Source organism: Mirounga angustirostris, unplaced genomic scaffold (genome assembly GCF_029215605.1).
Source record: "Mirounga angustirostris isolate CCGP_5_RB_7025 unplaced genomic scaffold, mMirAng1.0.hap1 SCAF_17, whole genome shotgun sequence".
NCBI lineage: Eukaryota > Metazoa > Chordata > Mammalia > Carnivora > Phocidae > Mirounga > Mirounga angustirostris.
Window position 1 is genome coordinate 56,998,497 of NW_026991725.1, and position 27,500 is coordinate 57,025,996.

A 27,500-nucleotide genomic window follows, 5' to 3' on the forward strand; every position below is an offset into this window, starting at 1 on the left:
ACAGAGAAAGCCTCATGGAAGAAGCGGCAATTAAGCCAGGCTTGAAGGATTCGGCCAGGTGGAAAACGGGACGGCCATTCCAAGCAAAAACCGGGCAATATGCGCCTAATTACAAATTTAATTTCTTCCTTTGCCCACAGCCCCATTAGATAACAGGAGGAATTTCACAAGCGCGCCGGATAAAGAGAAAAGGAAAAGAGAGCGAACTTCCGGCTATGGTGAGTAACGGAACTGTTTCCATGGGAACAGTAACCGGTTCCCAGGTAGGTGAGATCTCGCGGTGCTTGAGCCGGCGGAAGTGACGTCAGGCCGCGGTTGAGGCCCTGTGGAGGATCGCCCCGGCCCCTCCTCCCAGAGCAGCCGCCTTTTCCCGCGTGAGCAGCCTCTGCTGCTCAGGCCGCCTGGGGGGAAACATGGCGTCTGCCCTGGAGCAATTCGTGAACAGTGTCCGACAGCTCTCGGCTCAAGGTGAGGCCCTGGGCCGCCAGGCTGGGCCTGGGCGGGCCCTCCGGGCCGCGGGGACGGGCATGCAACCCCAGCCGCCAGCGCGGACGGCTGGGACATCCCTGTTAGTCCCAGCCTCGTCTCCGGGGCCGGACTCGGGATTGCGGCGCTCAGACCACGGAGGGGTCGGGCGCGGCTGAGTTCGAGCAGCCCCCTCGCCCTCTCGGTCTCCGTTGCTCTCGTCTGCGCCCGTGCGCTCGGCGACCTGGCCACCTTCCATCGCTGGGGCCGGCTGGACCCTTCTCCCCCCCGGCCCGGGCCCCTTCCACCCGGGCGCTTCGCTTGACAGTTTTGGGGGCGGTGACTTCCGCTGGACGCCTTCCCGAGCGTCCGTTGGTCCCCTCGGCCTCCCCTCCTGCGGTGATTGGTGCACAGCCTCGTCTGTCACGGGGGCGCCTGGCCGCCTCTGGACTAGGCCGCGGGCAGCGGGCGCGAGACGAATCCTTTCTGGGTGCCCTGGCTCGGAGGCTTGCCTTGGCCGGCCCCCGAGGTGCCGGCCGGCGCGCCCTCGGGAAGCCTCCGGGCCTATTTTAGTCCGGCAGAGTGCCGAGGGAGCTCTCGCTTGTAAGGCTCCATTTCCAGGGGTGGGATGGTGACCATTATTACTTAAATTTTCATGCTCTTTGGTTCATTCATCTCATCACCTGAATATAGAATGCTGGACTCAGAATTAAAGTAATCAGTTGCAGGCTGTGAAGGTCCCTTTAACCACCCTGTCTCTTCATCTCTAAAATAGAAATTAGTCCCTACTTCGGAGAGGTGTTGGGATTGAATGAGAGGAGGCATGTAAAAGCACTTGAAACAGTACCTATTGTATGAGGTGCAATAGATGCAGTTACAGATTACTGCTAGCAGCTATTAATTGTAAAGTTCTAGGAGCTGCATGACCTTGGACGAGTCACCTTTAATCTCTTGAGTCTCTATTTCCATTTGTAAAAATGGAGGAGTGCTATTTACCTCACTGTTACTGTGAGTTAACTGATCAGGTATGAAGCCTCAATTGAAATACTTCTCCTTTCCCTTATTATTCATAGAAACGGGGTTCACAGGGAAGGCGTAGACTTGCAGTCTCTATAAATGAAGAAACCATTCATTCATTCATTTATGGCACAAACTGTTTGGTTTCTACTTCCTGGGATGTAGTATGGGTATTTAGATTCGGGTTGGAATCTTGTCAGTCACTTCATGTGTGAGCCACTTAATTTCTCTGGGCCAGTTTTCTCACTTACAAAATGGAACAGGGACTATTTAGCATCAAGTGAGATTTATCTGAAAGCTTTGGATGCTTGCTGTGCATGTCACTGCTGTAGGAACAGTCTGCCAGGCAGAGATAAACATGATACTTTCACTGACTGTGGCTTCTGTGCCTCATGCTCACTGCGTAGTAAATGTTTATGAGGTTTCTGTTTTTTCTGCTCTTACTCAGAATTTTATAACGTGAACCTTAAGTGAAGGGAATTTCATAATTTCCATCTTTCTTTGGAGGAAAATTCATTGGCCACATCTCTGATTGGGCTCATGTCAGATGCACCCTGTGGCACTGAACTTACTGTTTACTCTCCCCTTGGCCCACACTAAACTGTCTTATGATTTCATAGTGACCCAGCTTTTATTTTATATCTCAACTCTGCATTGGTTACTTAACTGGGGAAAAATAATGGACTGAAATGCTTATTTCTTTGTGTTTCATACCATTTGAAATATATTTAGAGTAGTGAGTAAAAAAAGGGAGGCAGATTATTTAACTAGAAGAAGGTGTCTATTTCACATTTACCAGTGAGATTTGTAACAAAGTGATGATATTTCCCCATTCAACTTGTATTGTCTTGAAAGATGATACCTAATAAGATCACAGATTTTTTTAATTCTTATTTTGCAGTACACACGATAATAGTATATTTCTTTATTTTTGGAAAAATTTAAAAGCATAGTATAGAAGCTCCAGAAACGAAATTACCAAAGTTCCTAGCTACAGTCACTTGGATTTTAAGTATTATATTATTTAAGTGGGTTGGTTTGTTTGTTTTGATAAGGAAGAAAATCCCTCCCCTACTAAATAAAAATAGTTGATATGTATAGCTTGAAGTTCAAAATGCAAGAGAACAATAAAGGAGGAGACAAGAGGTTGTTGCCCATGGACTTACATAAACCCCATACACACCACCACCACCCCCACAAGAAAGACAGCTAGTAGCATTTGGAAGTAGAGAGTGTGGCCCTGGTGTCTGTTATCAGTATAATGCATCAAAATCAGTGAGTCTACTGCAGAGTACCAACTCAGGCCTAATTAGATTCTATACCTTAGTTGTTAAAACTAACACTGCGGTATGTGAGAAAAATCAGTGGATCAATTCGGAGATTAATGAACAGGCTGTTGATTGATTGGCTGGTAAGTAAGCACTGTATTCTGAAACTGGAACAATGACACGGCCTGTCCACCTGAGTTTATGCTGAATTACCTAACCACCACAACCCCAGGTGATGCAGAGGGGGCACGGAGAGAACACATTTTCAAGTTAGCCGGGGGAAGGGAGGTGAGAAGAGGGTCTGAAGAACACCCAGGCTGATTGTTGAATGAAGTGTATGAGTTGGTAGAGGAAGACCCAGAGGAACAGAGTGAAGGAGGGAAGACCAAGCATGGAGAACAGGATGTGTAGAGGCATAAAGGTGAGAGAACATGACATGTTGCGTGAATTTTCTGAGCTTGGTGTGACCAGAGTAGGTGTGTGTGTTGGAGGGGGGAGGGCAGCAGGAGGTAAGGCTGGGGAGGCTCAGGGCCCTGTTACCTGGCTGAGGCATTAGGTTTCTTAAAGCCATTGGAGTAATATGATTGAATTTTACATTTTGGAAAGATGCCACAGGTACCAATATGGAGAATGGGTTGGAGGAGAGAAAGAGTGAAGTAGGGGGACTGTTTCAAAGATTTATGATGCAGTCCAGGTAAGAAATGATAAGTGTCCGAATTAAGGCAGGGGAGAGAGAAAGGAATGGGAATTTCATAATTTCCATCTTTCCATTTGAGAGACTTAGGAAGTAAAATTAAAAGTAAAATTGTGTTTGGTGACGTTTTGGATACAGAGAAGGAGATGAGAGTAATGGTGATAGTAATGTGTGCATTTCTGACTTGGGGGATGGAAGAGAGAACGGAGGAAACGTACAAACTTTCAGGGGCCAGAGGGAAATGGGAGGTCTAGTTTTGAGGTCATAGTCAAAGGCTATTTCACTTCTGGGCCTTCTGAGTCCTCATCTGAAATGAAGGAGATACAAGAAATCATCTTTAAGTCATTTCTTGATGAGGTATGAAGTCTGTGGTTGGAGTTTCTTTAGTTTGGTTAGTGCTGTAACTGAATGATAGTGTTATTCCTGTTTTCCAGGGCAAATGACTCAGCTTTGTGAACTGATCAACAAGAGTGGGGAACTCCTTGCAAAGAACTTATCCCATCTGGACACTGTGCTTGGGGCTCTGGATGTACAAGAGCACTCCTTAGGCGTCCTTGCTGTTTTGTAAGGGGCATCTTCTTTTATAGTTCTGTGCTTGCTAAACCTGAACGCTCTGCATTTTCTGGCTGTAGTTTTTTTGGTGTAGAAAAGTAAACCGTGTAAACAACATTGAGCTCTTTAGCACAATTATAAATTTAAGTCACAGTAGTTACATTTTCCTCATCCCAGCTAATCATGGCATGTTGTATTTTCAGCTTTATCGTTTTTTAACTGTTGTTTATGTTTATACACATTTTGAAATTTATTTTAAAAAATCAAATGGCTGTCTCAGTTGTGGGTCCTATGGTTTGCATGTATCTGAACACTTCACGTAATCCATCAGATTGTCCACATTTTCTGCCTCGGAAAGCAAATAGGGGAGTAATGGCCCAGGGCACGGTGGGATGTGTTGAGTGAAATTACCAATGATCCAAAGCAACATTGCTTCCAATTCCCTTCAAACAAGTTTAAGCTGTTCAAGACCAAATTAAATAGATGTCATTTCAGTTGTTCCTTGGAACTCTGTGTGCTTGACAGAATTCTTTTTCTCTTGATGTTTTAGTATTACAAATTGGGGTGTCATGCTTGTCATGAAAATTGAAACAATGTAAATAAACCCAGAGGAAATGGACCTCCAGCAAGGGTCTGGCTTCACTGGCCCAGCCATTCCTGAGACAGAGATGTGCCAGGAATAGAGTAGAGAGAAGAAACTTTGTCAGAATGAGGGTCTGGAGCTGCGCTAGGTAGGGGGTAGCCATTAGCCGCATGTGGCTATTGAAATGTAAATTCAGGACGGGGCCTCTTCAGTTCCTCAGGTGCACTAGCCACTTGTCAAGTACCCAGTAGCCACATGTAGCTGCTGTGTTTGACAGCATCGATAAAGAGCCGTCCTACCATTGCAGAAGGTTCTTTTGGGATGGTGCTGGCAGGTAAAGATCTCTACTGTGTGTGTTTGCTGGTTAAAAAAACCGGATAGCATGCATGTTTTATGCACACACAAACTTACATATAGATGTGTATCAAGTGAGGTAAAGTACATGAAAGCATTTGGAAGCTCGAAGGTATATCTGTAAAAGAAAACCTGGAGCGAACCCTGAACTTGTTTCTGAGTACCCTGGATTTGAATTATGTTCTTCCAGTTACAAGGCATGGGACCCTGAGCTCCATATTTGTACTTACAAAATGGAAATCACAGGGCCGTACTGACCTATTGTGAGGCCCAAATGAGATTGTTTGAGATACATTTTGATGAGATGTTCAATTACAGATGTGGGGTGACACTGTTCAGTTGAATAATGTATATTCAAGATGGAGGGACAGATGCAAAGATGTAGAAGCAGTTGTGTTCAGGCAGTAATACCCATTTTGTTTTTCTTGAAGTTAGTTTCAGCAGGTCATTTCCTTAGGAAAAAGAAGAGCTTGTAGTTTACTTGTAAGCCGTGCCTGAGCGGCAGTAGCGTATCTGATTTCCTCCACAAACCCATCCTTAGCCCCCTCCCAGAGTGTTTGTTGAAGGGCCGCATCTGCCTAGTGACTCAGGGTGGATCATCCGTGTCCTCCCCCACCCCCCTCTGCGGCCTGCCCGTCAGCTGGTTCTTTCTCCCAGATGGACCGCAGCACCCGTGACCCATGGCCGCAGCCTCCAGCCAGACTGGAGCTCTCTCGGTCCTTGTCTCCCTTCAGTCTGCTGTCCCCAGAGCATGAAAAACAACAACTGCTTTTCAGATGACTAAATAGCCCTAAGCACACTAGAGCTCAAAAGAAAAATGGTTTTGAAAACTTTTGGTTAGAAGTTTATATTCAGTTCCTTCAGGAATATTAGTGTGATATTTGGCCTCATTTAAGGGAGTTTTCTTTTTTCAAAGGTCTTTTTTAAGCATATTTTTCTCAGCCTTTATTTGTGTCTATGTTCTGTGTCTTGATTGTGCCAAGAACCAGGTCAGTCCATTTTTTAGTTTTTAAAAATACCATGCCTCATTTACTTTTATAGAGCACTGGAGATAGGATGGCCTTCTGGCCTCAGTTACTTCTTCATTTTCCCCCGTGAAATATCAGGGTGAATTGATTCTTTTCTCTTTATTCCAGATTTGTGAAGTTTTCCATGCCTAGTGTTCCTGACTTCGAAACGTTATTCTCACAGGTTCAGCTTTTCATCAGCACTTGTAACGGGGAGCACATCCGATACGCAACAGACACTTGTAAGCTAAATACCACTTTGTTTATTTCCTACCGAATGCATTTCGCCTGTGTAGTCATTGATGTTGTCCACGTTTTGTCATTGCTGCCTCTAGTTGCTGGGCTTTGCCATCAGCTGACAAACGCACTTGTGGAAAGGAAGCAGGTAAGCAATGTTATTCAAGTATTTATGGTTACATTTCAAGGAATAGCTAACGAACACAATGACCTGATTGCTTAAGGTTCCAGGTTAGTACTGAGCATCCTGACAGATGTATGTGGTAACCAGGCATCGGCTGTAGGGATAGCTAGCTCCCACATCAGATGAGGCCTCTGAGACACAGGGAGAAGCAGTGCCTCAGGGCAGTCAGCTACTGCTGGTGGATGTTTCTGGAACTACCATCCCAGCGCCCGTTATGTTGTAATATACTGGGTTTTTCTTTGTTTGCTAGAACTTTTAACTTTTGCTTATGACATTTTAGCTTTACAAACGGTGGCAAGAACAATATGAAGAATCCCCATGTACCTTTCACCCAGATTCTCCAGATGTTAACATTCTTTTACCACACTTATTTACCTTTTCTCTTTTTCTTTTTTTTCTGAGCCATTGGAAAGAAAATTGCAGATACGTTGCCACTTACCCTAAATACTTCAATTAGTGTTTCCTAAAAATTAGGATGTTCTCTTACATAACCACAATACAATGATCAATATCAGAATCCTTTAAACAAATCTACTGACCTTATTCAGATTTTACCACTGGTTTCCCTAATGTCCTTTGCAACAAAAGAAAATCTCAGATCATGAATTGCATCGGGTTGTCATGTCTCTTTCATTTCCTTTCATCAGAAACAGTTCTTTGGTCTTTTTTAACTTTGGCGATACTGGCACAAGTTATAATTTGCGGGTTTTTTAAATTATTCGAAATTGAACTTTAAGATAGTGCTTGGAAGGAGACAAGACAGAACCATTTGGTGTTTTGTCGGAATATTAAACAAACTGTGGTTTGAAAGAAACGGTTAAAAAAAAAAATCTTTACTGAAAAACCCATGTAAGTTATTTAGCGATTTTAGAATCACATCTCCTGTCTAGCAACTGGCTACCTCACTTGAAGCTTGGTCTTGTTATTTATAATCAAGGCAGGAAACGGTTTATAAGTTATGGTACCAGTTTCAATAGGAATTTATTATCAGGTAAGAGATGGTGGTGTTGGGGAGAATTTATGACTGATCCCTAGACTGCTCTGTGGGAAGATGCCAACATCTTTCTCCACAGCTAAGTTTACTAAGCATGGGCTCTTTATTGTAAATAATTTGGAAATTTTTTGTTTGTCTTGATAAAAATATAATGAACTGTTGAGAGGGTAATATACTGCTTTTTTGATTATTGACCATCATTGAAAAAAAAAGCTTTATGATTTAAAAATTAGTGCTTAATTACTCTAAAATAGCATAAGAAACAGCTTAAGAAAACACTTTCTGACTGAATAGGGACAGAAATTTCCTGAAAGAGTATGGAAACCTCATATTGTTATTTAAAGGAACCTATCAATTAGTGTTATTTTTTATTTGTAAGTGACAACATAAGATCCAATGTGCTGCCATCTTTGAGAACTTATCTGAAAGAGATGTCATTTCTGACAGCCCCTGCGAGGAATTGGCATCCTAAAGCAAGCCATAGACAAGATGCAGATGAATACAAACCAGCTGACCTCAATACACGCTGATCTCTGCCAGGTGAGCCACCGAGGAGTACTAGTCACACTGAGTCAGAGGTGGAGGGTTGGTCATGGGTTTGCTCAATAAAGGAACGCAATTTGGTGGAGACTGTGATAGGCTCTAGAAGTTGAAAAATATACTAACTTTGTTAGTAAGGGAATTTTCAGCTGGCTGCTACTGAACGCAAACTGTAGAGTGGGACTCAGCCAGTAGGTTTGTGATGTGAGTAAACTGAGTAAGTAATGCTTGTGATGTTAAAAATGTCCCAAGTCATTTTCTTTTTAAGGAATTAGGGAGCCTGAGAATAAATACAGGTAACTTCTTACACTTTGAAGTGTTACTCGTTTATTTTATTTTACATGGTTACAAACCCAGGAGGCAAAAGGGAAGACGTGTGATGAAGTCTCCCTACCACCCTGCTCACTAGCCACCCATCTCTTCTCTCCAGAGGAAATCTGTGTTAGTTTTTTGTGTATCCTTCCAAAGATATTTTGTGCGCATATAAGCAAATGCGTGCATTTTTTTCTCTCATTTTTTTTTTTTGTACAAATAGCAATGATCTGTATGAACTCTTGTGTACCTTGCTTTTTTCTACTTAGTGTATCTTGGAGAGGACTGCACATCAGTGCTTTGCAGCTACAGAGTATTCCATAAGGCTGGGGAGGGGGCTCAACCAGCCCCACGGGGTGTAGATTGTGTTTTTAATTAATAATATGGTACCTGGACTATTCCAAACAGATGTCCCACTCTACAGTTTGCATATCACATCAAGGTGTTTTTTTTTTTCTTTGCTTTTTATCTTTTAAAAACCTTTGGTGATTGAGGTATAACACACATACAGTAAGTAAAGTGCATGGTCTTAAACGCCCAGCTCTGGGTTTGTACGTGGATCTACCCCTGTACCAGCATCATCATGCAGTTACAAAACATTGCCATGTGCTTGCCTTGTTGAGTTTGAGTTGAGCAATTCCCTATACTTACATACAGGATTCAGCAATTGAAAAGAAATAATTGAAGAGAAACTTAGTTTTTATCATACTATACCGGTCCTTTTCTGTTCTCCTCAAAGAGAAAAAGGACTCACTTGTCTGGGTATCTGTAAACTGAATGGGTGCTGGGTGGGCTAATTATAGCTGAGCTTTCATTCATCTGTGGAGTACTTTATCTCATGGCTGCTTAGTCTTTTTATAAAGAAATGCTGTTTTATTCTGAATGCTTAGGAAAACGGGGTACTGTGTCAACATTTAGAACATTTTTAATCAGTAAATGGTTTAAAATATTTTCTTGACCTTTCTGGAGTCTGTGAATTTGCTCCTTCTGCAAAAGCCTGCCAAGTACAATTAAAATGATGATGTAACATAAAATTTTTCACAGCTTTGTTTGCTGGCAAAATGCTTTAAGCCTGCCCTTCCATACCTTGATGTGGACATGATGGATATCTGTAAAGAGAATGGAGCCTATGATGCAAAGCACTTTTTATGTTACTATTATTATGGAGGGATGATCTATACCGGGCTGAAGAACTTCGAAAGAGCACTGTACTTTTATGAACAGGTAATCATCTCTCTAGATGCCCCTGAGGTTGCGTTGAACTTGTGTGATCAAAGACGTGCACAACTAGGGTGGATTGATCTTGGGCCTCTGAGTTTCAGGTGGAGATCCTTTCAAACACTGTTTCTCTGTCATCACGTAAATGGTGGTAAACTGTTCCTTAAGTTGAAGAGAGTGGTAGTGGAGGGAGGAGCTCTACTGCGTGGGGTCTGATCGAGGCTTTGCCGCTCACACCCTGTCTGATTCAGGTTAAGTTGTGTACATCCCTTGGCCTTTACAGCTTCCTTTGCAGAAAGGGAAGAGATTAAACTGAATGATCTTTGAAGTGTCTTTTTGTTCTAAAACCACGTGTTTTAGGTTTTGTTTATTTTAATAAGTAAAACATTCTTACGTGGAAAACCCCTTCCTGCTTTGTGTCTGTGTAATGGCCACTGGTCTGTGTAATGAGATATATTACACAATTTGGTAGAATTTTTTAGAGTCTGAGAAAGAGATACAATATTGGCTAATACTAGTATTTTAAGAAATTTGTCAGATGTTTATATTTCTTATTACATCCATAGCACATATTAAGGTAATAAAGGATATTCTAAGCCTTGAAGGAGCTCACAATTTAGTTGAAATGTTAACACATAGATAGACATGCATGGCACGCCTTTCTGACGGAGCATTGCCTCAGTGGGGGGTTGATAAACACTGTAAGGGGACTGAGGGAAGAATCACTAGAATGTGCTGTTGGGCCGTGATGGTGTCATTAAAGGATATGTCTAGTCAGGGGCACCTGGCTGGCTTAGTCAGTAGAACATGCAGTTCTTAATCTCGGGGTCTTGAATTCAAGCTCCATGTTCGATGTAGAGCTTACTCAAAAAAATGATGTGTCTGGTCAAGTAAAATCTTCAAGGTGACTTCCCTTTAAGAATTTCAGAGTACATAGTTAAAAGTTTGAGTTCTTCACAAAATGATAAAGACACTTCACAGCCACTGAGCAGATGATCATTTTATAGCCCAATATGATAGCTGATAACATACTAATGAGCCAGAAATATCAAGATGACGAGGGCATTAAACAGGAAAGTATGCAATGCACTTAGAAAAAATATTTCTATCACAAATAGTTAAAATGTTAAAAACAAAACATCTTTGATACAGATAGGAGCCTTTTCACTGAAAGTGTGTTTATCCCCAGATTTTGCCCTAACGACAAACATTGTCTAGTGTTCGTCTGTGTCATGCAGCTGTGTTTGAATAATACACAGGCAGCTGTAGATGGCATTAGTACCTTAATTTCAGAAGGTGATAGATTTTTTTTACTGCTTAAAAAAATTCCAAGAGGAAGATGTACTTACTGGAAAAAAATCAGATCTTACAGCATTATATAAGCAAAAAGTGAAAGCAGCTCTATCTCACATCACGCCACATGTCGACCTACTTGATTTACTAGTCCTTGATTGGTGAGAACGTTCGTTGATTGTGCTATTTCACGATTAGAGCAGCGTTGTGGTAGGAATCATTGTACGTGTATCCACATGCACTTATGTGAGTGTTTCTGTAGATTCCAAGTACCTCACAGGCTCAGTGGTTTGGGTTTTGATTTGGAATATTTGAGCTGACTTGGGTATGATAGTTTTTACTTCTCCCTGACCTTCATAAATCCCGGTGAAAAAAAGTAGAAAGGCAGCCACAGAGTGGGAGAAGATATTTGCAGATCCTATTTCTGATAAGAGGCTTGCAGCCAGAATGTACAAAGACCTTTTACAACCCAACAATAAAAAAACTAAATTTAAAAAGACATTAAAAATGTCTATCTGAATAGACATTTCTCCAAAGAAGATACACGAATGGCCAATAAATGCATGAAAAGATACTCATCATCGTTAGTGATCAAGAAAATGCAAATCATATCCACGATATGATACCAACTCACACCCAGTAGGATGGCTAGAACTAAAAAGAGACAGCCAGCAATAACCAGCATTGATGAGCAGGTGGAGAATTTGGGATCCTCATAACTGCCCATGGGAGTGTCAAATGGTGTAGCCAGTGTGAAAGACAGTCTGGGGTTCCTCAAAATGTTAAACCTAGAGTTACCACCATGACCCAGCAATTCCACTCTTAGGAATGTACCTGAGGGAAATGAAGACAAATGTCTCCCCCAGAATATGTACACTGATGTTCACAGCCACTTTATTCATGGTGGCCAGGAGGTGAGACAACCCAAATGCCCATCAACTGAGGATGAGTAAACAAAATGTGGTCTAGCCCTACAGTGGAATATTATTCAGCCATAAAGTGTAATGAGACACCAGTAACTGCTACAACATGCATGAGCCTTGAAAACAAGAAAGAAGCCAGTCCAGTCACAAAAGCCCACATGTTTATTATGATGCCATTTCTATGCAATGTCCAGAATAGGCAAGTCCACAGAGACAAAGTAGCACGATGGTTACCTGGGGCCTGAGGGAGGAGAGAGTGGGAGATGACTGCTAAGGGGTGGGGGGTTTCTTTTTGGACGGATGGAAGTGTTCTGAAATTAGGTAATGGTCATCAATTGTTGGACAGTACGGTGAATATACCGAGAGCCACTGAGTAGTATACTTGGAAAGGGTCATTTTATAGCATGAGAATCGTGTCTCAATGAAGATGCTATTAAAAATACTAATAGGACATGTAATGTAAGAATTGTTATTTAATTAAAGTGATACGTGTAGCTGATTGCCCTTTCTGTTATGGTGAGCTCTCTCTCCTCTTGCTCAGGCTATAACTACTCCTGCCATGGCGGTCAGCCACATCATGTTGGAATCCTATAAAAAGTATATTCTAGTTTCTTTGATATTACTTGGAAAAGTACAACAGCTACCGAAATATACGTCTCAAATTGTGGGTAGATTCATTAAGGTGAGTTTTTTTAAATGGATGTGTTAGGTGACATGTTAAGTGCATAAGGAAATTGTAATGATGACTAATTCTGTAATTTTCTTTTCTAACGACTTAGCTCTCCCAGCAGCTTCAAGTTAGCAGACATTTAATAAATTTAATAACACACATTATGGTCTGGGAGCCATATACCCTCTGATCACCTGATTGGGGTGGAATGTTTCTTAGAAATTTGTTTACAAACTTTTGCTTTGAGTAATAATTGCCGTAGATGTTTAGGCTCCTATAAAGGTTGTTTTGTTGTTGTTGTTGTCGTTGTTATTCTTCATTACAGTTTAGCAGAAATACTGAAAAGGCAGTGCTGATTTTATTGAACTCAATCTGCCCAAGCTTTGGGAAATCTTACCAGAGCCCCCATATGAAAACCACAAGTTCTGCTCACTGAACTTTTGTTTTCACTGAGGATCCAGCTTTGGGATTACATTTAAAAATTAATAATTTCTTTTTTTTAACATGTTACCCACAATTGAATTTATTCTATTTATTTATTTATTTATTTTAAGATTTTATTTATTTATTTGACAGAGAGACACAGCGAAAGAGGGAACACAAGCAGGGGGAGTGGGAGAGGGGGAAGCAGGCTTCCCGCTGAGCAGGGAACCCGATGTGGGGCTCGATCCCAGGACCCTGGGATCATGACCTGAGCCGAAGGCAGACGCTTAACGACTGAGCCACCCAGGCGCCCCAAAAATAATTAAAAGAAAAAATTTTTTTAAATACATGTTCATGGTTTAGAATAAAATTGGGCGGTTCAAAAGGTCATGAGGTCACAGTCATTTGGATAACAATTTTTTTTTTAAAGACTTTTATTTATTTATTTGACAGAGATCACAAGTAGGCAGGCAAGCAGAGGGATAGGGAAAAGCAGGCTCCCTGCTGAGTATGGAGCCTGATGCAGGCCTCAATCCCAGGATGCTGGGATCATGACCTGAGCCAAAGGCAGACACTTAACCGACTGAGCCACTCACGTGCCCCTGGATAACAATTTTAACCCTGTTCTTCGTTGTATAGAACTCAAAATTTCAGGATATCAATTTGAAAATCTTCCCAATGAGAAGATTTTTATGCTGTCTTATTGAAGATGACCAAGTGTTCTTTGCCAAAGACCCTTATTGTGGTTCTTAGGGCTCTAGGCTGCCCAGTCACAGATGGGGGTGGGGGTGGTTAAGAGAGATTCCCTTTAATTGTGTGGAAGAGTGATGGGCAGTGTAGGTTTAGGGTAGCCATTCTCAGATCATTTTGGAGAACGGCATGGTCCCTTCAGGTGGCCCTTGAGCTGCCCTGTTTTAGTAAGGATGTTTTTATAAAGTGATGTCTTCATGACTGCAGGGTGTCATTTACAAGCATTAGTAGTTTATTTATGAAGATATCATCCATGGTAAAGAACACAGACTTCAGAGTAGAGATAGAGGCTTGAACCCAATTTCTTTTTCTTTTTTTTTTTTTTTTAAAGATTTTTTATTTATTTGACAGAGAGAGACAGCGAGAGCAGGAACACAAGCAGGGGGAGTGGGAGAGGGAGAAGCAGGCTTCCCGCCGAGCAGGGAGTCCGATGTGGGACTCGATCCCAGGACCCTGGGATCATGACCTGAGCCGAAGGCAGACGCTTAACGACTGAGCCACCCAGGCGCCCTTGAACCCAATTTCTACCTGTGCCCCTGATGACCACCCTACATTCTTTCAGACCTCTGCCCCAATTTCTTAATATTTAAAATAGAGGATAATGTATATAAAATCCCTAAAGCAGCTCAGGCTCTTAGTAGGCCCTGTCAACCACTGTTTGTTCTCTTGTTCTGTCTTCTTTTTTCTTATCAAAAAAGAGCAGATGATCCTGTTGCATCTGATGAGGTATGTGTATGTGTGTGAGAAAGTTTGCAAGAGAGTTGAGAATGATGGGAGATTTTGCCTTCCTTTTTCCCAGTGTAATTACCTGTAAAAACTAGGCATTCACTTTGGGTAAATTATAAGTTGTTAGGTAACAGTAAAGGATATTGAATGTACTTTTTCAAAACATAGTAGCATGTCTTCTTTTGCTTCCTATACGAAGTGTATATCTCTACTGCTTTAATCTGATTTTTTCCCACCTTTAAACCTGTAGCCTCTTAGCAATGCGTACCACGAGTTAGCACAAGTCTATTCAACCAATAATCCCTCAGAACTCCGCAACCTGGTGAACAAGCACAGTGAGACTTTTACTCGTGATAACAACATGGGGCTGGTGAAGCAATGCCTGTCTTCTCTTTATAAGAAGAATATTCAAAGGCTAACCAAGGTGAGGCAAGTGACGCCCTCAGATAGCATCTCCTGATTCCCCTGGGCCTCCCCCTCCTCTCTCCCCTTCTCAGTGCCGAGGAAGCAGAGACAGGGATAAAGTGTGGCAGGATGTCTCTACTATTTTCACAACTGATGACTTAGAAAGAGTTTGATTTATACCTTCTGGTCTTTTCAGGGCTAGAGCAGGGTATTTGAGAAGAGGAACAGGTGAAGAGGAAGACAGGTAGGAGACACGGCTCCATGGGGAGACAGAGAAAGGTAGCCTGAGAGAGGTCAACAGAGCCACGGGCAGACGGGGTAGAACTAACGATGCACACACGAGTTCCCTGTGACCAGCGCGGAACCTCCTGGGCTGTGCTGATCTCTGTTTGAACTTCTTACTTGAACACGGCACTACTCTGACATTGCCACTTAGGCCAGAGTTGAGTGAGCTATGTGCAGGAGGTAGGAGGTAAGCCAGTTACATGAGTTTTATTTTCCAAAATGAAAGGAAGCTGATGGTTTTGGATGACAAGAAACATGCTGATTACCAAGTGTTCAAACAGTACAAAAAAGTATAGAAGAAACATGAAATCTCAGGTGACCTCCAAAGGCACGTGCTGCAGGTAACAGGAAGCGGAGAGCCGCTTAAACCTACAGGATTGCTTTTACTGGGTGGAGGATCTGACAGTGGGCAGACTTGGAGAAGCCAGAGTGGTGAGAAGCCAGAGTTGTCGAGGCAAGTAGGCCGAGCAAGGGTATAGGAAATGTAAGTCTTCACTTGTCTTAAACTGCTTATGGACTTCTTTAAAATTAACAATAATTTCATTTTCTTGGAAGCTACTCTCTGAACTAAAGTATATGTAGATTTTTTGGTCATTGGCTCATTACAGATTCTCAGCCTCAGGGTTTTAACACGCCCTGCTCTGAGAAGGCCCTCTGAGAAGGCTGTTGCTGTAAATATTACCAGAGTTCCTTAAGAAAAGAGCTCTTTTGGTGTGTTCCCGAAAGGGGTTGTTTTCCGGTCCCCTGCAGAGCAGTGCTAAACACTCAACTTCCTTCGAAGCCCCCATGTGGTTTACATACTTTCGCTTGAAATTTTGAAGAATGAATGCGATGTCGTCAACTAAATTTATTTATTTACAATACAACATTCAAAAGAGACAGAAATCTCCATCCGGTTCCTGTACCCTAGCCACCTGTTTTCTTTCTTCAGAGGCAACCCGGCATTACCAGTTTTTCGGGTGGCCTTCTAGAGCGGGGCTATGCACATACGCGTGCACGCACACCTCCTCTCTCACAGATACACACACGCTCTCTGTCCCATGCACACCATTCTCCTTTTTTATATTTAATGGTACACGTTATCATTCTCAGATTCTCTTTCAGTCCATGAGAAGTATCCTTACTTTTTAATTTTTTTTTTTTTTTTTACAACTGCATAGGAGTCTGTTGATGCAATTGTACCAGACTGCACTAACCTGCCCTTTGTTGGCGGACGTTTAAGTGGTTCTAGTCCTTTGCTCTCACAGACAGTGCTGCAGTAAATAACCTAGTGCATATGTTTCTCAGACACATAGGAAAGTATGTGCAGGATACATTTCTAGAAGTCATTACTCCTCTAGGAGACTGATGGCTAAAGCCACAGGTTTCATCAACTTTAAGTCATCTTCACAACAAAAAATTATTTTGCACAGTAATAGAAAGCAGATTTTCAGTGATTCGTTAGAGCTCTGTACACAGTTAATAAAATGTATGTCCTCAGTTGTTTCTACCTGTGATTAATTCTACTTCTGGATTTCAGACCTTTTTAACATTATCATTACAAGATATGGCAAGTCGTGTGCAGTTATCTGGACCTCAGGAGGCAGAGAAATATGTCTTACACATGGTAAGTGAGTTTTCACTTTTAAAAAGTTAATTAGTGGATTTTTGTCCCTGTAAAAGTCATAGGTGTTCATTGTAGAAAATATTAAAAAAGAGAAAGAGAGAGGGATGCCTGGGTGGCTCAGTTGATTAAGCGGCTGCCTGCGGCTTAGGTCATGATCCCTCAGCAAGGAGCCTGCTTCTCCCTCTGCCTGCCGCTCCCCTTGCTTGTGCTCTCTCTCTCTCTGGCGAATAAAGAAATAAAATCTTTTAAAAAAGAGCGAGAGAAAGAGAGGGACATCCAAAGTCAACCTCTGGACATTTTGGGTTACTTCTTTAAAATCTATGGGGTTTTCCACTTTTATGTACTCATATGATATGCATGGTGTGTCCTGTTACATTTTTAAAACGCTTGTGAAATAGTTCAGATGTACCAAGGGTCATAAAGCACTGCTACTCAATGTGCTGGTCCATGATGACGTCATGAACTTGTGCCCATATGTAGGTCATGGCATTGCTGCCCACACCAAGGATGTCCTGTTCACCTAGAGAGTGAACAGTCATTGACTGGGATCTGATTTGAGCCCCTTAACTCCTTGTGGGCCATTGTTAGTTCATGACTGCACTTAGAGCAATATCTATAATAAAGGGGGCTAAAGGAGGCACCATCTGAGTACCTGCCTTCAGAAAGCAGATATTACCAATACCCCTGCTGGTAACGTCCCAGTTGCATCTCTCCACTCCCCAAATTTGGATAAGCGTCATTTAAATGAGTACATGGTAGGGGTGCCTGGGTGGTTCAGTTGGTTAAGCGTCTGCCTTCAGTTCAGGTCATGATCTTGGGGTCCTGGGATCGAGCCCCTGGTCAGGCTCCCTGTTCCATGGGGAGTCTGCTTTCTCTCTCCCTCTGCCCCTCCCCCTCCCCCCTGCCCCTGCTCATGCTCCCTCTCTCTCTGCCTCTCAAATAAATAAATAAATAAAATCTTTAAAAATAAATGAGTACATGGTGACCCACCAAGTTGATACATTGTAATCTACCTACCTATTCAGTTTTGTAAATACATGGTTCTGATTTGATCCATCAAACCAAACTTACATCCTCAGCCCAGGTCAGGCAAATCTTGAGTGTAACAAGTCAGCATTTTACATTTTTCTGCTAATGATCTCCCCCTCTGATTTCAGGAGCACTGCCATATCAGGATTAGGAGTAATAAAACTATTTTCCATTGTGATAATGGAGTACTTCCTTTCCATAAGGCAATTTACAAATGTTTTGAAGTTTTTTTCCTTTAGCCTAATTCTCAACACACACACACACCTCCCAAACAAACCAAATCTGTCTGACTTGACCAACCATGGAGTGCCTGTCAAGAGCACCTTGCTAAGCCCCACAGGGGTTACACAGACTGAGTAAGTTACACAGTACTCCCAGGAAACTCGCTATTTGGTGGGTGAGAAGAAATGCATGAGTGTTTATGACACCTGTGAGGACACACGAGCTAGGGAAGTGCTTTGAGGGATTAAAGGAGGGGGATGTGTTTTGAACCCTGTGTGACCAACCCAGACAGACCCTGACAGGCTCTGGATCAACCAGGGGTGTTTTGTCTACTAGGGGACATTTGGCAATGTCTGGAGATACTTTTGGTTGTCAAAGCTAGGGGTCCTAACATCTAGTGGATAGAGGCCAGAGATGCTGCTATCCATCCTGCAATGCGGAGGCCTGCTCCCACAGCAGACATGATCCCGCCCAGGATAACCACGCTGTCCAGCTTGGGTGTGAGCTCAAGACTCGCCCTAGATACAAGGTCTATGAGGGTGGGGATTGTTGTGGGGTGTTTTTTGTTTTTGTTTTTTTTTTTTTTTAATAAGACATCATTTTTTTTTTTTTAGGGCAGTTTGAGGTTCACAGCAAAATTGAGGGGAAGGTACAGAGGTACCCCATATGCCCCCTGCCCCTGCCCATCCACAGCTTTCTCCGTTATCAGCAACCCTCACCGGAGTGGCACGTGTGTGACAGTTGCTGAACCTCTCTAGACACATGGTCATTCAGAGTCTCTAGTTTACGTGAGGGTTTACTCTTGGTGGTGTGCATTCTGTAGATTTGGACAAATGTGTAATGACATGTAGCCATCATTACGGTATCATACAGAGTTCTTTTTACTGCCCTGAAAATCCTCTGTGCTCTGCCTTTTCATCCCACCCCTGGCAACCACTGATCTTTTTTATTGTTGCCGTAGTTTTGCTTTTTCCCAAATGTCAGATAGTTCGAATCCTACAGTATGTAGTTAGCCTTTCCACATTGGCTTATTTCATTTAGTAATCAAAATTTAAGGTTCCTCAGTGTTTTTTCATGGCTCAACAGCTCATTTCCCTTTAGTGCAGAGTAATATTCCATTGCCTGGATGTGGCACAGTTTATCCATTCACCTCCTGAAGGACATCTTGGTTGCTCTCAAAGTTTGGCAACTATGAGTAAAGCAGCTCTAAACATCCATGTCAGGTTTTTGTGTGGATATGTTTTCAGCTCCTTTGGGTAAATGCCAAGGAGTGTGATTGCTGGATCATATGGTAAGACTATGTTTAGTTTTGTGAGAAGCTGCCAAACTCTTCCAAAGTGGCAGCACCATTTTGCATTCCCACCAGCAATGAAAGAGAGGTCCGATTGGCCCACATCCTTACCAGCACGTGATGTTGTCAGCGTTCCAGATTTTAGCCACCGTAATAGGCGTATAGTGGTATCACGGTTTAATTTGCACTTCCCTGGTGATATATGATGGGAAGCATCTTTTCATATGTTTATTTGCCATCTGTATGTGGAGGTATCTGGTCAGGTCTTTGCCCATTTTTTTTTTTTTTTAATTTTTTTATTCTTATGTTAATCCCCTTACATTACAACATTAGTTTTAGATGAAGTGTTCCATGATTCATTGTTTGTGCACAACACCCAGTGCTCCATGCAGAATGTGCCCTCCTCAATACCCACCACCAGGCTAACCCATCCTCCCACCCCCCTCCCCTCTAGAACCCTGTTTGTTTTTCAGAGTCCATCGTCTCTCATGGTTCGTCTACCCCTCCGATTTCCCCCGCTTCATTCTTCCCCTCCCGCTACCTTCTTCTTCTTCTTCTTCTTTTTTTTTTTTCTTAACATATATTGCATTATTTGTTTCAGAGGTACAGATCTGAGATTCAACAGTCTTGCACAATTCACAGCGCTTACCAGAGCACATACACTCCCCAGTGTCTATCACCCAGTCACCCCATCCCTCCCACCCCACCCCCCACTCCAACAACACTCAGTTTGTTTCCTGCGATTAAGAATTCCTCATATCAGTGAGATCATAGGATACATGTCTTTCTCTGTTTGACTTATTTCACTCAACATAATACCCTCCAGTTCCATCCACGTCGTTGCAAATGGCAAGATCTCATTCCTTTTGATTCTTTGCCCATTTTTTAATGTTTGTTTTCTTGTTGAGTTTTAAGAATTCTGTGTGTGTGTGTGTGTGTGTGTATTTTTTTAGCTAATCTCTGTGCTCAATGTGAGGCTTGAACTCACGGCCCTGAGATCAGGAGTCACATGCTCCACTGACTAAGCCAACTAGGCCAATTCTTTGTATATTTGTGTATAACAATTCTTTGTCAGATGTGTCTTTTGCAAATATTTTCTCCCAGTCTGTGGCCTGTCTTATCTTGACATTGTGTTTTGCAAGAGAAGCTTTTAATTTTAATGGAGCCCAGCTTATCAATTAATTTTTTTCATGGATTGTGTCATTAGTGTTACATCTAAAAAGTTACCATCACACCCAAGATCATCTAGGTTTTCTCCTACATTATCTTCTGGGAGTTTTGTGTTTTTGCGTTTTACCTTTAGATCTGTGCCCCATTTGAATTGATTTTTGTTAAGGATCTAAGGTCTGTGTCTAGATTCATTTTTTTTGCATGTGGATGTCCAGTTGTTCAAGTACCATTTGTTGGAAAGACTGTCTTTGCTCCATTGTGTTGCCTTTGCGCTTTTGTCAAAGCTCTGTTGACTATTTATGTAGGCCTATTTCTGGGCTCTGTTCTGTTCCACTGATATATTTGTCTGTTCTTTCACCCAAAGCACATTGCCTTGATTACTGTAGCTTTATAGGAAGTGTTAAGGTCAGGTAGTACCAGTCTTCCAACTTTGTTCTTCTCCTTTAATATTCTGGGTCTTTTGTCCCTTCACATAAGCTTGAGAATCAGTTTGTTGATACCCATAAAATAATTTGCTGGGATTTTGACTGGGCTTGTGTTGAATCTATAAATCAAATTGAGAGGAACTGACATCTTGATAATAGGGAGTCTTCCTATTTGTGCACCTGGAATATCTCTCCATTTATTTAGTCCTTTTTGATTTCCTTTCTTATCCTTTGATTTTCCTTATAGATCTTGTACATATTTTGTTAGATTTATTCCTAAGTCCTTCATTTGGGGTTGGGAGTATGCTAATGTAAATTGTATTGTTTTGATTAATTTTTTTTTCAAAGTTTGAGTATTTATTAGAATTTTTAAATAAAGAGAACTATGACTTTAATTTCACATCTTGGTTTTGACAAAGGAGATGCCACCAAGAGCAGAGCAAGAAACTCCTGTCCTAACCAGGATTGACCAGTGTCCCCCCTCCTAGACCCACCCCTTGATCTCAAGACCCTTTTCTGCTTACTTCCCAACTAAGCAACATGACTGGCAAATGAAGCCTGTATCAAGAACCAACGCGTCAGTTTGCAGGGAGCCACTGCATGATGTTGCCATGTCTAGTCAAGGACCGAGTATTCTCCCATACCACTTCTCAGCAGAAGATGGACCTTTTGCATCCCGGCAGGAGACAAATTTACTATTTCTGAGCATGCTCCATGGTGCAATTCCAAGTGCTGTCACGTTGCAAAGATAAGCAGACACCTGAATTTTCCTCCTGGGTACTTTTCGGGAGCTTAACATGGTTACCCGGGATGGGGACAGGACCGTACACCTGCACTTGACCCAGTCCAGCCGATGCTTCCACACAAGGACACTATCCAGTTCAGCGCGGTGTAAGGCACGGATGCACAAGGAGAGAGGCCATTGTCAGTGATAAGTAGCATTATGGAAAAAATTCCAACCTGCAGAATAGAAACAGTGCTTAATGCTCCGGTCTTTTGTTTTTTTAAAGATTTTATTTATTTATTTGACAGAGAGAGACGGCTAGAGAGGGAACACAAGCAGGGGAGTGGGAGGGGAGAAGTAGGTTCCTGGCCGAGCAGGGAGCCCAATGTGGGGCTCGATCTCAGGACTCTGGGATCGTGATCTGAGCCGAAGGCAGACGCTTAACAACTGAGCCACCCAGGCGCCCCGATGATGCTCCAGTTTTTAAATTGTATTGTTTTTAATTTGAATTTCCACTCATTTGTTGCTGGTATACAGGAAAGTGACTTTTTTATTAACATAATGTATTATTTGTTTCAGGGGTACAGGTCTGTGATTCAGCAGTCATACACACTTCACAGCACTCATCATAGCACATACCCTCCCCAGTGTCCTCCCCATTCCTCCCCCTCCACTCCAGCAACCCTCAGTTTCTTTCCTGAGATTAAGAGTCTTATTGTATGTCTCCCTCTCTGGTTTCGTCTTGTTTCATTTTTCTCTCCCTTCCCCTATGATCCTCTGTCTTTTCCTCAAATTCCTCATATCAATGAGATCATATGATAATTGTCTTTCTCTGATTGACTTATTTCGCTCAGCATAATACCCTCTAGTTCCATCCATGTCGTTGCAAATGACAAGATTTCAATTTTTTGATGGCTGCGTTATATTCCTGTGTGTGTATATACCACATCTTTATCCATTCATCTGTTGATGGACATCTGGGCTCTTTCCATAGTTTGGCTATTGTGGACATTGCTGCTATAAACATTGGGGTGCAGGTGCCCCTTCAGATCACTACATTTGTATCTTTGGGGTAAATACCCAGTAGTGCAATTGCTGGATCATATGGTAGCTCTATTTTCAACTTTTTGAGGAACCTCCATACGGTTTTCCAGAGTGGCTGCACCAGCTTGCATTCCCACCAACAGTGTAGGAGGGTTCCCCTTTCTCCGCATCCCCGCCAACATCTGTCGTTTCCTGACTTGTTAATTTTAGCCATTCTGACTGTGTGAGGTGATATCTCATTGAGGTTTTGATTTGTATTTCCCTAATGCCGACTGATGTTGAGCAGTTTTTCATGTGTCTTTTCTATATTAACCTTGTATCCTGTAACCTTGTTATAATTGCCTGTTAGTTCCAGGAAGGTTTTTTTGTTGATACTTTCAGATTTTCTACATAGGCAGCCTTATCGTCCGTAAACAAAGGCAGTTTTATTTCTTCTTTCCCAGCTTTTTTATTTTCTTTTCTCTTCTTACTAAACTTCCAGTATGATGCTGAGAAGGAGTGATATGAGGGGAAATACTTGCCTGGTTCCTGTTCTTTGTGGGGAAGCTTTGAGTTTCTCCCCATTAAGTGTGATGTTAGTTGTAGGGTTTTTGTAGATACTCTTTATGAAGTTGAAGAAGTTCCCCCTCTACTCTTAGTTTACTGAGTTTTTGTCATGAATGGTTATTGGATTTTGTGAAATATTTTTTCTGTGTCTGTTGATAGGAACATAATCTCTTTAGTTTGCTCATGTGGTGAATTACATTAATTGATTCTGAACGTTCATCCATTCTTGCATACCTGGGGGAGTATAATTTTTTAAGATTTATTTATTTTAGAGAGTGAGAGAGAGCGCGTGAGAGTGGGAGTAGGGGCAGAGGGAGAGGGAAAGAGAGAATCTCAAGCAGACTGCTGAGTGCCGAGCCCGATGCGGGGCTCAATCTCACGACCTTGAGATCATGATTGAGCCAAAACCAAGAGTCAGATGCTCAACCAGCTAAGCCATCCAGGTGCCCCCATGGTGTATAATTCTTTCTGATGCATTGTTGGGTTTGCTTATATTTTGTTGAGGATTTTTGCATGTATGTTCTTGAGAGATATTGGTTTGTAGTTCTCTTTTCTTGTAATGTCTTTGTCTGGTTTTATATTAGGGTAATGCTGGCCTCATAGAATGAGCTGGGAAGTATTCCCTCTGCTTCTATTCTCTGAAAGAGATTGTAGAGATTGATATAATTTCTTCCTTAATTGTTTGGTAGAATTCACCAGTGAATCCTTCTGGACCTCGTGCTTTTTGTTTTAGAAGGTTATTAATTATTGATTCAATTTCTTTTTTTTTTAAGCTTTTATTTATTTGACACAGAGAGAGAGAGAGAGCGCGAGCGAGCACAAGCAGGGGAAGTGGCAGGCAGAGGGAGAGGGAGAAGCAGGCTCCCTGCTCAGCAGGGAGCCCGATGCAGGACTCAGTCCCAGGACCCTGGGATCATGACCTGAGCCAAAGGCAAACGCTTAACTGACTGAGCCACCCAGGCACCCCAGATTCAATTTCTTTAATAGATATTGGCCTATTCAGATTGTATGTTAGGGATTTTTTAAGGAAACATTTTTTTGAAATATAACCTGCACAGAGAAAAGTGTACTTAAGTATATAGCCAAATACATTTTCACAAAGAGAAGACACCTGTGAAAGGAACACCTAGATCAAAAATCAGAGTATTAGCAGCACCCCAGAACCATCTCTCATGCCTGCTTCTAGCCCTACTCCTGCCTAGAAAGGTATTACCCTGACTTCTCACATTCTATTTTGTATTTTTTTTGAGCTTTTACAAAAGGACATGTACAGTATATACTTGTTTGGGTCTGGCTTTTTTTGCTCGAATATGAGCAAAATGTTGTATGTAGTTCCCTTCATTTTCAGGGCTACAGTATTTCACTGTGTGAGTATACTTTCCCATTAATTAGGTGGACACGGGTTGTTTCTAGTTCTGGTTACTACAAAAAGAGCTGTTGTGGTAAACCTAGGTTTGCATTTCATTTGGGTGTATTCCACCCACGTTTTAAAGAGGCAGCTGTCTGTGAGCACATAAAGGATGACCTATTCTATTTAATATGTGTTGGACTGATTGCTGTTTCAGTAGGTAGCATCGATCCCTTCCAAAGCTAGAATATGGAGCAATGTGTTAATAATAATACCTTCATGAGACTTAATGGTTTCTCACTTTCTAACTTCCTGGACAGGATTTGGCTGTAAAGGCCAGTCAAATAAATCCCTAGTCATTGAAGCAAATAAAGAACATAGACCTTGAAACTACCTTGGAATCAGCATTGGCAGGAAAGTTTTTCTGAAGGATCAGAAGATAATTTGTAGTGCGGTGAAACAAAAATGTGTTAAGGTTTCACAGTTTAAGATGCAAGGCCCTTCAACAGCATTATGCTGGGTGATGCAGGAAACAAAAGAAGCATATACAATTCAAATGATAGGAAATGTCCAGAATAGGCAAATCCATAGAGCAGGAAGTAGATTGGTGGTTGCCAGGAGCTGAGAGGATGGGAAAAGGAGTCACTGCTCCAACGGGTATAGGGTTTCCTTTTGGGTGATGAAGATGTTTTGGAACTAGATAGAAGTGGTAGTTACACATTACAAATTACACTGAATTGTTCATTTTATTTTTTTAAAATATTTTATGTATTTATTATCTTTAAAAGATTTTATTTTTTAATTTATTTAACAGAGACACAGAGAGAGAGGGAACACAAGCAGGGGCAGAGGGAGAGGGAGAAGCAGGCCCCCTGCTGAGCAGGGAGCCCGACACGGGGCTCGATCCCAAGACCCTGGGATCATGACATGAGCCGAAGGCAGACATTTAACCGACTGAGCCACCAGGCGCCCCTGAATTATTCACTTTAAAATGGTTAATTTACATTATGTGAAACTTACCTCAGTAAAAAATGGTAAGGGCAGGTGTGTATGTATGTGTGTGTGTGTTTTGCACTCCTTAGCATCTATAATGGTGCCTAGCACATAGTAGGTGTTCAATAAATACTTGTTGAATAAACAGATGGTGCTTAAAAAATACGAAAACAAATTTATTGCTTTTTGTCCTTTCCCCCAATTAGATTGAAACACTATAGCTTTGCATAGTGTCCAGGTCTAAACTACTTTCCTGATTTCCTTTTTTTACAGATAGAGGATGGTGAAATTTTTGCAAGTATTAATCAGAAGGACGGTATGGTCAGTTTCCATGATAACCCTGAAAAATATAATAATCCGGCCATGCTTCATAACATCGACCAGGAGGTAAATACGAATGCCAGGTTTTGATTTGTTTGTTTGTTTTGATTGATGTTTGAGATGCTATATTTGAAATACTGCCTCCATGATCCTGGACAATTTTAGTTTTAAAATACAGGTAGTTCCAAATAGTTTCTAGAAACATCATAGTTCCTAGAAGGTAATTTTGAAAACAGTCATTGCTTCAACCTCTCCCAGACTGTATGGTTATAACAAGTAAACGGTGGGCTGGATTTCCCATCAGCTCACCAGAGCCTAGTTCAGCTACTAAAACACTTTAGGGTCTTACAATTGGTACAGTTTTATTCACACCCAACCACCATTTATAACGTAGAGCCTCATTTCTGCAGGAGGAGTGGGAGGCAGCGGGGCGGCTGGGGGAGGAAGGCCGTCCCTCGGTTCCCTGTCGGGCAGCAGCCAGGGACCGGAGCGGGGTCCCCTTTGCAGCTTCTGAGGTCACGCTGCTCTGAGTACCCCTCTGGGTTCAAGACATGAATTGGGATTGTGTGGGCAGTCTGTGTTCCTTACCTCAGACATTAAATCTCAGAAGCCTAAAAGCAATGCAGAGTAACATAGGATACTTCCACACTCCCTTTTTTGCAGTTTAAAATCCAGAAACCCATGAAAACTGGAGGTTTTTGGTAACTCAGTGTGATGGTGAATTTCACCCAAAATGATGCATGGTCTTTATCCCGCTTAGGGTGCTTATTTTTAGGTTTCACTGCAAAGGATATTAATGTGTTTGATTATGGGGAGCTGCCCTAGATCCTGCTGGGTTGTTAGTTAATTTACAGTACTTGTACTCTGTTAATTTTCTGCATTCAAAAAATTCTGATTCCAAAACCTGTGTAGCCCCAGGTGTTTCAGATCATGGGATTGTGAACCTATTAGCACCCATATTAATACTCTAGGTTAAAAAGGAGGTAAATTGACCTAAACTCACTTTTCTAATAACCACCTTCAAACGTGTCTATCACCAGATGCTGAAGTGCATAGAGCTGGATGAGCGACTGAAGGCCATGGACCAGGAGATCACAGTGAACCCCCAGTTTGTACAAAAGGTGATTAGGGTTCCCTTTATTAACTAGAAGTGGCCTGGATAGAAAAGGAGAGGTTATTTCCTCATCAGGAATGTGAGCTTGATATGAGATTAAATGTTTAGTTGCCCCAAGTTCTTGAAAATCTTTGTCACTAAGTTCACATTTTCAAACTACAGTCTGGAAGTATGCAAACTACAGCCTCTCCACTTGTACACAGGGTGACTGTCCTTGGGAAGGGATGGGGCGTGCTTGCTTGGGGCTGGTGGGAAACCTTTGGCAAGAGCAAACATAAGTAGATGGTCTCACTTTCTTCTTTACAGAGCATGGGATCACAAGAAGATGATTCTGGAAACAAACCATCTAGTTACTCTTGAAACTAACATCCATCCTGAGTTAGATGAGAGAAATTTATCACCTTGGCCAGTGGCAAGTGTTAGGAGGGCAGCAGGGAAGACCAAGCCTGTTTGACCTGGACATTAAGAGATTACATTTTGTTTTGACATCTTCAGTCCTATGTGCTTTAAGAAAACCATTCTCTCTGCCAAGAAAGGAAAAAAAAATTCAAACTTTAAAGTCTGTTGTGGATTTATTTATCCTCAGATTAATGTTGTTATTGCATTAAATCTACCTTTTTGTTTTAAATTACTTGAACATTGATGTGTCTTCTGTATCACTTTTTCCCCCCTCTGAAGAGTTTTTAAAGGATATATTCATTGTGAACAGAAATAGTTAAACTTCAGGAATTTTTGGAAGATTTCAATCTAAAGTTTGATATTGGTTG

The 27,500-nt window shown here is 41.9% G+C and overlaps 1 protein-coding gene across 3 annotated transcripts; it reads left to right on the forward strand.

The window, feature by feature from the left end:
• Nucleotides 1–299: 299 nt before the first annotated feature.
• COPS3 (COP9 signalosome subunit 3) lies at nt 300–27,364 on the forward strand. 3 transcript variants are annotated; one of them, XM_045889706.3, is made up of 12 exons: nt 302–468; nt 3,879–4,008; nt 6,070–6,182; nt 6,276–6,325; nt 7,803–7,895; nt 9,252–9,431; nt 12,183–12,323; nt 14,461–14,634; nt 16,420–16,506; nt 25,572–25,685; nt 26,660–26,740; nt 27,040–27,364. In XM_045889706.3, exons 1-12 carry the CDS (start codon nt 414–416, stop codon nt 27,091–27,093), a joined length of 1,272 nt encoding a protein of 423 aa, XP_045745662.1. In that variant the 5' UTR covers nt 302–413; the 3' UTR covers nt 27,094–27,364. The 3 variants fall into 3 exon arrangements, with proteins under 3 accessions (XP_064439124.1, XP_045745662.1, XP_045745663.1); XM_045889707.3 differs by having other exon boundaries at nt 370–468; nt 7,735–7,895; XM_064583054.1 differs by lacking the exon at nt 12,183–12,323 and having other exon boundaries at nt 300–468.
• Nucleotides 27,365–27,500: the final 136 nt, after the last annotated feature.